Source organism: Plecotus auritus (assembly GCF_963455305.1).
Source record: "Plecotus auritus genome assembly, chromosome: 14".
Classification (NCBI taxonomy): Eukaryota; Metazoa; Chordata; class Mammalia; order Chiroptera; family Vespertilionidae; genus Plecotus; species Plecotus auritus.
Window position 1 is genome coordinate 14,297,722 of NC_137780.1, and position 12,116 is coordinate 14,309,837.

Consider the following 12,116-nt stretch of genomic DNA (forward strand, 5'->3'; position numbering starts at 1 on the left):
GATGTATATTGATGTGTATTCCAAACATTCCACTCTTCATCCACTACTTCCTAACTTTCCAGCAACATAACTCTAGAACAAGCATGTCAAACTCGGGACCCATGGGCCACATGCAACCCACAATGAGTATTTCTGCAGCCTAGTCAATATAACAGTATATAAGAAACATTTTAATAAAAATTTCATAACTTAATTTTTACAATATTCTGTTAAACATCATCTACACTAATAAAAGAGAAATATGCAAATTGACCATCACTTCGTGACACCCACCAGCCAATCAGGAGTGGGTATGCAAATTAACCTGACAAATATGGCAGCAGCCCCACCCCCCAGCCGCTGTGGGCCTCTGGGCAGCACGCATATAGGTGCGGAGCAGCCAGTGGGGCTGGACGCCTGCTATGAGGGAGAGGGTGTGGAGGGGGTGGGCGGAGGGAGCTACAGGAGCAGCACTCCAGCTGGAACAAAGTCTGAAGGCGGAGGCCAGAGTGAAGACCTGGGTCCCAGGTGCCAGAGGAAAACTGGTGCCAGCAGCCAGGGGAAGGAAGGCCTATTGCACAAATCGTGCAACGGGCCTCTAGTTATTAACAACGAACTACAATGTTCGCTAATGACTGTTTACTATAGTCGTGTTGCATTCATTTCCCTTACTCGCCTTACGCACAGGCACACCATTTCTCTCCACTAATACCAGCAGCGAATATTTTAGCAGCCAATTGCCACATCATTAGTCTTGTACTGACTTGTTTGGTGTGAGCAACAGGAAATATTTCACTTTTGGAGAACAAGAAAAATAGGTTTACTTGCGTTACGCTTATTAATTTGTGCAGTTATTCAGCGTCTGGTAAGTTAATGTTAAAGAAAAATTATTAATTTTTATTAAAATGTTCTATTATTTTATGTTAACGATGACTCATTTATTTCAGCCCTTTGTATTCAGCATGTCACTATTGAAATAAAATTACATTTCTATGAAAATGGAAGCTTTTGTTTTTTGCAGCCCACAGAAACTTAAACCTTGTTTATTTGGCCCGTGTTAGCCTTTGAGTTTGACATACTTGCTCTAGAAGCTTGACCCTAACAACACTTTGAACAATCCTTCAACCCCAGCGTAACCTTCAATCTAGTGATCTTACCACCCTCACCTCACTCCCAGGTTATCTTTCCCTCTTTATCCAGCTTAAATTCCATGGTCAATAATTATATCATTCTATTAATATGTACCCTCAATTCCTTTGCCCCCTCTTACTTCTTCATATTTGTGTGACTAAATCACAACCCTGGTTAAATTCAGCTATCCACCTTAGCAGCTGACTGTGGTCAGAGAAAAACATGCTCATGCTGACTTGTTTCATTTTTATTTCATGATTGAAAAGGTCCCATCATACTGCCCAAAAATATAACTGTATTTCTCTAGTTTGTTTGCTCTCCCCGTCTCATAAATAGCTAGTGTATACTTTCTCCTCTCTCCTAAAATCTCCAACACCTCTTCACCCATCCTCATTCAATCTGGTGTTAGTTTCTGTATTTAAAGAAGCATATATTTTTATTATTTTATTTTATTTTTTAAAATATATTTTATTGATTTTTTATAGAGAGGAAGGGAGAGGGATAGAGAGTTAAAAACATCGATGAGAGAGAAACATTGATCAGCTGCCTCTTGCACACCCTCTACTGGGGATGTGCCCACAACCAAGGTACATGCCCTTGACTAAAATCGAACCTGGGACCCTTCAGTCCGCAGGCCGACGCTCTATCCACTGAGCCAAACTGGTTAGGGCGAAGCACATATTTTTAAATTTTAATATAGTACCTTATTGTTTTTAATATTTTGTCAGCTATAATTCTTTATAACTAGTTTCCCTTGTAGAAACAATTTTATATTGTGTCTTTAAAAACATTATTCTGCCCTAGCCGGTTTGGATCAGTGGATAGAGCGTCAGCCTGCGAACTGAAAGGTCCCAGGTTCAATTCCAGTCAAGGGCACATGCCCAGGATGCGGGCTCGATCCCCAGTGGGGGACTCGCAGGAGGTAGCTGATCCATGATTCTCTCTCATCATGGATATTTCTGTCTCTCTCTCCCTCTTCCTTCCTCTCTGAAATCAATAAAAATATATTTTAAAAAATAAAAATAAAAACATTATCCTAAGAAAGTATCCTTGGTAATCCATAGGTTTTATCAAACTGACAAAAGGACCCACATAAAAAACTTATACACACACACACACACACACACACACAATAAGTTTAGAAAACCCTGATATAGAGACAAAAAGAGAACTAAACGCTGGGTCACTCAACTGAGATTGGGGAAATGAGGAGGGGCAAAGGAGATGAAAGAGGAATAATCCAAGAAGCAGGAGGAAAGCCAGGAAATGTGGTGTTCCAGACAGACATCATGTAAAGCAAGTCTCGTGGGAGGGAGGGATCAACTGTGTCAAATCCACACTAAGACAGGTCAACTATGATGAGCATTGAAAACTGGCCATTTACTTTAGCAGCATGGAGATAACTAGTAACCTTGAAGGATCCATTTAGGTGGCAGTGTGAGACAAAGACTTACCGAAGTGGGTTTAATTAACATGGAAAAAACGAATTCAAAGCAGCAAGAATAGCCATCTCTGCTGAAGAGTTTTGCGGTCAAGGGGAGAATGACATAGTGTAGTAGCTAGAGAGCAAGAGGTGAAGACAGGGTCTTATTTTTTTACTAAGATGAGACAAATAACCACAGGTTAAAGAACATTTATGGTGCTTCATTAACATCTCAAGCTTAACACGTCCCAAACTGAGCTTCTACTATCCACCCCACAAACACCCCCAACGTCCTTCCCACCTCAGTGACTGGGCATTCCATCCTTCCAGCCTGACCAGGAAAGAAGCCTCTGAGCGTCATCGCACGCCCACGTTTGGTCTTTCGGGAAATCTGTTGGCTCTTCCTTCAAAGTCTATTCTGAATTTGGTCATTCCTCACCCCCCCACCCACCCGCCCAATTGCCACCACCCTGCTCCTCCATCACCAGCCATCTGGGTTAGAACAGCAACATCCCTACTAGTAGGTCTCCCTTGCTTCAGCCTTGCCCACCATGAATCTAGTCACAACACAGCAGCTAGAGTTCCTTCCAAAACATAAATGAGAACATGTCACTCTTCTGCTCAAAACCATTCAATGGTTCCCATCTCCGTTACAGCAAAGCCTTTATTATTTGCTATGCCCCGCCCCTATGACTAGCCAGCTTCCTCCTCCAGGTCTTTACTTAAAAATCAACTAGTAAAAAAAAAAAAAAAAAAAAAAAAAAAAAAATCAATTAGTCAAGCCCAGCCAGTGTGTTTCAGTGGTTGAGCATTGATCTGTGAGCCAGGTCACGGTTTGATTCTGTCAGGGAACGGGCCCAGGTTGCAGGCTCCATCCCCAGTGTAGGGTGTGCAGGAGGCAGCCGATCAATGATTCCCTCTCATCATTGATGTTTTGGTTTTGTTGTTGTTGTTTTAATATATGTTTATTGATTTCAGAGAGGAAGGGAGAGGGAAAGACAGAAAGAGATAGAAACATCAATGATGAGAGAGAATCACTGGGGATGGAGCCCACAACCCCGGCATGTGTCCTTGACCGAAATCGAACCCGGGATCTTTCAGTCCTCAGGCCAACGCTCTATCCACTGAGCCAAACCAGTTTGGGCTCATCATTGATGTTTTTATCTTTCTCTCCCTCTCCCTTCCTCTCTGAAATCAATAAAAATACATTTTAAAAGAAATCAACTAGTCAATGAAGACTTCCTTGGCCACTCTCTAAAAAAGTTAACCATCACCCCATGACAGTCCATATCTCCCTTCCCAATTTTCTTTCATGTCATTAGCATTTGTCACTCACTGACACATTGTGTATGTAGTCCGCCTGTTTATCCAATTTATTGACTGGCTCCCCAACTGGAATGTAAGCTGCATAAGTGAACAAAGTTGTGTATGTTTTGTTCACTGCTGTATCCCCACCATCTACCCATTATGAGTGCTCAATAAATATCTGTGGAACTAATTAATGGAGTATAGTCATCTACCCTTTTATAGATTATTAATTCCACTATTAAGAAAGCCTAAGGAATTAAACTAGTCATGAAGTTAGTTAAAAAGAAAACTTGCCCTATGACTTTTGTTGAAGGGTCTGGGGTTGGGGATAGGTGTGACACTCTATTTGCCCAAATCTCACAAAGGGCACCCAAATGTTCTAAGATTTTGCCAAAATAACACATTACTTGAAGCAATGGGCCACCTGTTAATTAACAGTCCTGGAGCGTGCCCAGTCAGTATGCTACAGTGCAGTGGTTCTCAGATGTTAATGCACATCAGAATCACCTAGGGGACTTGCTAAAACAGGTCTCTGGACCCTACATCCAAAGTTCCTGGTTCAACAGATCTGGGGAGGGGCCCCAAAATCTGCAGTTCTAACAAGTTCACAGGTGACGCTGCTACTGCTGATCTGGGGACCACATTTTAGAAGCAGTGAAATAGTGGCTTACATTCAAGGAAGGTTTGGAGTGCCCACACCAGGCCCTAAATACTCACTCCTACTGTATGGAGACACAAAGCTCTCCACCAGAAGGGGGCATTCAGTCTGGAGTCTGAATATAATGGAACGCAGGTACCTGCAAATGTCTGGGTGAGCAAAGCTACCCTTCCTGTGGGTGTATTAACTGAACATGGCCACCAGCGGCGCTCTCTCCCTGAAACATGTATTTGGAATGAAATAGCATTCTAGCTCCTGGAGCCGCGCTGATTGCTACATAGTCCTGACTCTGCAGGGATGAATAGCCTGCATAAAAGATCTGGGAGGTAACTCTAGAGATGTAAATTCTCAGAAGAAAAACTGAAGGACTCAGAAAGAAAGGTGACATTTTTACAGGTTCTTCCAAGTTAATTAAGAGCTTGAGAAGAAAAGGGAGAACGTGGGTACTGAATTGTTGGCTACACACACACAACTCAAGACAGGATTCAAGTTTCTAGACATGGCTGACGTACTATTCTGAGAAGTCCTTGGCTAGAAAGGAGGTGTAATTCATGAGGCTAGGGAAGATTTGTTTTCTCAGAGGCTAGATGGCTTGATCAAGCGGGTTTTTGTCTTTGTTTCCTATTCAGAACTATAAGCACTGTTTTTCTTATGCTATTGGAAAACCAGGAGACTTGAGTCAAGCATACGAGATTATCAACAAGTCTAACCGTAACCATTTAGTTTGGCCTAAGCACCGTACTGGAATGTATGTGTTTCGAGTGAAGATCCTGGATCCAAACTATAGGTGAATATAAATGTTTTATTACAATCATTTTAGCATTAATTTCTCAAAATTAAATTTTTATTTTTAAATTTAAATTTAATTTATTGGGGTGACATCCTATCTAATAAAGAGGGAATATGCTATTGACCGTCATGCCCTCACAAAGATGGCGGTGCCCACAGCCAATAAGGAGGGAATATGCTAATTGACTGCCACACCCTCAAAGATGGTGGTGCCTACAGCCACAAGATGCGGCTCCCAGTCCCCTCAGCCCCCCCCCCCCCCCGGGACGGCAGGCATGCAGCACAGCTGGGCCTGCCCCCAGGTGGGTCTGGCTGCTCTGCACGCCTGCCTCTGGAGTCCCCCAGTCCCCTCAGTCCCCCAGTTGCCCAGGGCTGGCCCGAGGTGCAGGCAAGCCTCGGATGGCAGCTGCCCAGCTGCCCAGGGCCACCCGAGGCTCAGGTAACCAGGACAAGCTGAGGCTTGCACTGCAGGCAGTGGCAGCAGCAGAGGTGTGATGGAGGCGTCGCTTTCCCCTGATTGCCAGGTCGCATCCCGCTCCTGAGGGCTCCTGGACTGTGAGAGGGGGCAGGCCGGGCTGAGGGACCACCCTCCAGTGCATGAATTTTCATGCACCAGGCCTCTAGTTGGTTAATAATAAAATTATATAGGTTTCAGGTGTACAATTTCTAATACATCATCTATATATTGTACTAGTAGCCCTGCGCACGAATCCGTGTGCCAGTAGCTCACAGTAGCTCGCTGCCACCCTCCAGTAGCTCTATGCCCGCTGCCCTGCCCTCCTGTAGCTTCCACCACCCCCTCCTCCCCCTCATAGCTTGCTGCCCTGCCCCCTCCTGTAGCTCTCTGCCGCCCACTTGTAGCCAGTAGCTTGCTGCCTCCTGTAGCTCTCTGCCCACTGCTCCACCCTCCTGTAGCAACCTCCACCCCGCCGCCCTCCCCATAGCTTGCTGCCCTGCCTCCTCCTGTAGCTCTCCGCCACCCACTTGTAGCTCACTGCCCCACCCACCTGCTGATCCATGATCCAGTAGTTACACGGTCCGTCATTATGCTTTACGGCGTAACGACCATTTACATATTACATATTTATTATATAGGACTGTGTGTTCACCATCCCAAATCAAGTCTTCTTCCACCACCGTTTTCCCCTCATACCCTCTTCTACCTCCGCCACCCCTTCTCCTCTGGTAATCACCATGCTGTTGTCTGTGTTAATTTAATTTGATTTGGTGTCACCTCGATATTCAATTTTTGTTATGATTTACATATTTGCTTTCTAATTTTTGTAGCAATCACAATAAGCTTTCTATGGGGGTGGGAGATAAGATTTCATGTTAAACATTAATTAATCAATTCACAATTACTATGTTCCTTGATTATGATAGATGCAAATATAACATAAGCACAATCTCAGCCTTCAAGGTACTTATAATTAAACTAGTTGGGGAAGAAGGAGTGGGGAAGACACACACAAACCAAAGGAGGTTAAATCAGAGCAATACTGAGATATTTTCAAATATAATAATTTGTATTATTAATGAGCAGAATAATAATTCAAAGATGGGAAATATCAATGCTATTTTGAGAATCGGAAGAAAACTTCATGGAGAATAAGGAACATTGGTAGAATTTACATTGCCAGAGGACTAGAATACACCCTTCAGAAGCCACGCTAATAATGAAATGTCTATGGCTTGTGGATCATGAAGGAAGGTGGAAACACCTTGAGTGAGGAAGGTAGAAAACAAAGGAGGCAGACTAAGGTAAGGCATAATGTTGAAGTCAATTTCAAACCATGTCCTAGAGAACCTCCTTAGCATCTTTACAAGGGGAGTGTTGTGATGAAAGTAAGTTCCTAAAAAAATTAGCCTGAGAAGAGCACAAAGAATGGTATAAATATTACACACAATATTTTATTCAGGGGTGGGGAAGAACAATTCCACAGAGAATTTGTTTAAAGGAATAATGACAAGATAGAATAAAATTTCTATTTCACTCTGCAAAGTCCAATAAATAAGTTACACAAAGACATGTCAATATCACTAAGTCAAGAGGGAAGGAAATTCCTAGTAGGAAGAATGAAAGATATAGATCCAATACGGTGGTGCCCAGTGGCATGTGACCCATGAGGAGTTCGCCCCGTTCCAGGGATTACTAAGGTGATGAGGGCGACTGATGACAGGACAGGACATGAATTAAACACTATGGTTATAACAGCTCTCTCTGCAGGAAAAAATGATGCCAGCCAAATCTGTAAACAACTTTATGAGTTTGATGAGGGCAACTTTATGAGTTTGATGAGTTTTTCAGTAGGGGCAGAGTCATAAAAGATTGTACAGCTCAGACTTCATCAGCATTAAAACACCTCCGAGAAGAGAGAGAAAGGAATCTGAACAATTTCATGTTATTAAAGCAACTTAGAAAAGAACAGACAAAGTTGAAATGGATACAGTCAGAACTGAATGCTGAAGAAGTGGTAAATGACAGGAGCTGGAAGGTGTTTGATGAACGCTGCCAAATTCATTCAAGCCTCCAAAGAATGAATAAAAAAAAAAAAAAACGAAGAATGAATAAAAGATTTTTTTAATAAAAAGGACCAGGTCATCTCATAAAAGCTAAGCATGACATATATCAACAAAGCGGGCTTCCTAGGATCATTTCTGAGCCAACAGTCCAAGACTTTTAGCCATCAGAATTATTTAATTATGCCCCACTTAGCCATAATTAAATAATTCTGATAATTATGAAGAAACCAGTGGCTATTTTACACTGATTCTTTAAAAAAATATTTTGTAGCTATTAAAATAATTTTCTGACTTAGCAGAAAGAATAAAAAATGTCATAGAGTCTGGGCTCACCATTAACCGAAGAGTTCCACAAGACACTATTTCAAAAAGATACCTGTACCTCCATGTTTATTGCAGCAATAGCCAAGACTTGAAGGCACCTAAGTGTCCATTGGTGGATGAATGGATAAGTAAGATGTGGTACATATATACAATGGAATATTACTCAGCTATAAAAAAAGAAAATCTTTCCATTTCAACATAATGGATGTATCTGGAGGACATTGTGCTAGAAAGTCTACTTTGAGTCTTTTTTTTAAATATATTTTCATTTTTATTTTTTAATATATTTCTATTGATTTCAGAGAGGAAAAGGGAGGGAGAGATAGAAACTTCATTGATGAGAGAGAATCACTGATTGGCTGCCTCCTGCATGCCCCCCACCCACCCCTACGGAAGATCAAGCTCACAACCCGGGCGGAAGATCAAGCTCACAACCCGGGCATGTGTCCTTGATTGGAGTCAAACCCAGGACTCTTCAGTCTGCATGCTGACACTCTATCCACTGAGCCAAACCAGCGAGGGCGCTTTGAAGTCTTAATTTTGCACTAGTAGCTATGCAGTCTTAGCAAATTGCTTTGTCTCTTTGGGGTTATTTCTTTGCCTGTAAAATGAGTCAATAATACCTATTTTATAGTATTCTGGGAATTAAATGAAGTACCTGGGTTAAAATCCCTAACTTTGTTGGGCACTTGGCAAACACTCAATAAAAAAGTTCCTTCTTTCTTCCTCCGACATGAAGGTAGGTAAAATCATATTATTAATGTTTATTTATCTATATCCTGTCTCATTTCGAGCAATATGCTAAATTATAAGAGAGACTCAGTAACTTTAGAAATAATAACACAGTTTCATATATTGACTTCCTAACATTCTCAGCTTCCTGAAGGAGTTAGCCTACATCAGGTAAACATCACATGCACTTTAATCAGAAAACCTTGAATTCGAATCCCAGCTCTACTACTTACAACTGTGTAAACATTTATAAGTAGCTAAACCTATCTGAGTCTCCATTTCCTCATCTAAAAAGAACAGTTGCTATAAATTTGGTACATTGCCTGGTACATAGCAAATACTCAATTAGTATTATTTGCAGTAAGTGTTAATGATAAAAAATAACTTTATTATTTTTGTCAATACTTATTATTGTTAATTATTATTAATATCGTTATTGCGTTTGTCTTGGGAACCACTATCAAAATGGTGTAAAACCGTTAGCAGGTCGGTGAGGTTGTAGTGACCAGCTCGAGGAATTCTGTAGCAAACATACGTAAACATCATCACTGCTGTTATATAAATGTATCTGTTCTCTCCTTTGTCAAGATTATACTAAGATTATACAGGATTTGATCATTACCATAGAGATGTGGAGGGAGCCTTAATATATTGTACTTAATTTAATCTTTAATATTATTTTTCTAATTTGCAGTTTCTGTAACCTAACAGCTCTCTTTGCAATAGAGACCTATGGAGTGATTCCCAGGTAATAATTGTGCCTAATCAGGCTTTAAAGAAAGAAGTTGTAAAAGACACAGGTGGTAGCTAAAAGGAAAAGCCCCTCACCCATTTTCCTGGGACCTAATATTTCTGCCCTATATGCTGTCCTAGAAATTGTATCTGTTACACCAGGGACCCAGCAGGAGGGAACTCCTGAGAAGTGTTACTGCAGCTAGTTTCCTCTTTAAAAAAAAAAAAAAAAAAAAAAATATATATATATATATATATATATATATATATATATATATATATATATTTTAATTGATTTCAGAGAGGAGGGAAGAGGGAGGGAGAGAGAGAGAGAGAGAGAGAGAGAGAGAGAGAGAGAGAGAGAGAGAGAGAGAGAGAGAAACATCAATGATGAGAGAATTATTGATCAGCTGTCTCCTTCATGCCCACACTAGGGATCCAGCCTGAAACTCAGGCATGTGCCCTGACCAAGAATTAAACCATGACCTCCTGGTTCATAGGTCATGCTCAAACACTGAGCCACGCCAGCCAGGCTGGGTTCCCCTTTTATTCCATCACCCTCTACAGCTACCTTCTTCCCATCAAACATGTCTTTCAACTCCACCACGAGGGCAGCAGGTAGACTGGCAGTGGGACTGAGAGGGGACAGTGACTGTGCCTGCACAGACGCTGAATCAGCCCTAGACCAATGGCCATTGTCCCAATACACCCAGGTAACTGGTTGTAAAAGCATTTTCCTGGACTCCATGCCAGTTTCTTTGGAGAGCAGAAGAAAAAGTCTTATGTTAATACTAGAGGCCCAGTGCATGAAATTTGTGCATGGGTAGGGGTCCCTAGCAGCTGCTGGCTGGGGCCTCCCTTCCCTGGCTGCTGGCTGCAGGCCAGGGCCTTCCTTTGTTCCACGCCACCCCTTAGTGGTCATCACACATCATAGCGAACAATTGAACTCCTGGTCAGTCGAACTCCCGAGGGGACACTTTGCATAATAGGCTTTTATATATTTAGATGAAAGTTGGGACCACAAATGACTTTGCTCCTCTGTCCTGGGCCTGATTTTGTTTTTGTTTGGTTTTTTTTTGTAAAATGTTAAACAAACATGCAAGACAAATCATTAATTATAGCCCTACTTTAAATATTACTGAGTCCTCAATTTGTTGCACTGATGGGAGGTTAATGGTGCGAATAATCTACAAATGAGAAGAGCCATGTGTTGTTTCTAAGTAACTTTGGGAAACAGGCTTCGCCTTTTTGCCGCAGCCTCTCTTGCTGTTGATCATACTGTCTATTTTCCTGCCTGGTCAGCCACAACCACTAAATGGTAAACAGTTTGAGGGTGGACAAGATGTCTTATTCACCTTTGTTCTCTGTCAGTGGAATAGTAGATAGCAATTCAGAAATTGTTTGACTAACTAAATTAACCAAAGTGAACAATCATTTCTAACGACTTTTTTTTTTTTAATTTCAGTCCAAATGGCTACCTGGTTTTTTCTTTCCTCTTTCTCCTGATGCTACTGTTCTTCAGTATTCTAACTTTTAGCTACTTCCATTACATGAGGATTTACAGACATCTTTATGAAGCAACTGACAAAATAAAACAAAAGACGAATTAGGAAAAAATGAAAGTTTGTTTACTATGGATATATATATGTAGGAATATACTCAGAGTATAAATATATATTTATATTGAGAACATATGTTTGACCAAGAAGTACTAAGAATAAAAGTTCATAATAAGTATCATCAAATTCAAGATCTGAAAAATGTTCCTAAATTATCCAAAACACAAATATTTTCATGTATATCTCGTATTATAAAATTAATTATTAATGTGTTTGCATTTATCTTTTTAAAAATATATTTTTATTGATTTTCATAGAGAGAGGAAGGGAGAGGGATAGAGAGATAGAAACACCAATGAGAAAGGAAGTCATCAGTTGGCTGCCTCCTGCACAGCTCCCACTGGAGATCAAGCCACCCTGGCGCATTGGTTGTGCCCTGAGGGGTCCGGAAAAAGGGAAGTTACAAGTTACCCTGACATTCCAAAGGTATGTTATCATAGACTAGAGGCCCAATGCACTAAGATTCGTGGAAGAATCGGCCTTCTTTCCCCTGGTTGCCGGCACTGCCTTTGCTTCGGCCCAGAGCTGCCTTTCTGCCTTCCCACGCTGCCCAGAGGCCCGGAGCTGCTGGGGCGGTGCGTAACGCCTGTGTTGTCGCCATGGTGATGACGCAAGCGTCCTGCCCCCGGCCGCTAGGTGCCTGAGTATACAAATTAACCCGCCATCTTTGTTGGGTTAATTTGCATACTCACTCCTGATTGGCAGGTGGGTGTCACGAAGGTACAGTCAATTTGCATCTTTCTCTTTTATTAGTGTAGATACAAAAAGACAATAGGCTCAATCAAGGTCAAAGTTGATCTTTGTCAGGGAAGATACCTGTCTAGGACATGACTACCCACCAATTAGACTGCTTTTCAAGTTTTAATTTCAGACCATCTTTTGTGGTTACTGTAAGTCT

General features: G+C 41.5%; 1 protein-coding gene and 1 pseudogene across 2 annotated transcripts in view; both read left to right on the plus strand.

Moving 5' to 3' along the window:
* CATSPERE (catsper channel auxiliary subunit epsilon) overlaps positions 1-11,209 on the plus strand; it is a gene marked incomplete at both ends in the record, with an annotated part of 78,024 nt that extends 66,815 nt beyond the window's left edge. The window contains 3 exons of the mRNA XM_080651072.1: positions 5,129-5,286; positions 9,562-9,615; positions 11,065-11,209. Of these exons, the coding sequence (XP_080507198.1) occupies positions 5,129-5,286; positions 9,562-9,615; positions 11,065-11,209 (357 nt within the window). The remainder of the gene's footprint in view (positions 1-5,128; positions 5,287-9,561; positions 9,616-11,064) is intronic.
* Positions 6,990-7,833, plus strand: LOC308238731 (protein MIX23-like; annotated as a pseudogene). The gene is made up of 2 exons: positions 6,990-7,049; positions 7,399-7,833. The product of its transcript is annotated as a protein MIX23-like (transcript).
* Positions 11,210-12,116: the final 907 nt, after the last annotated feature.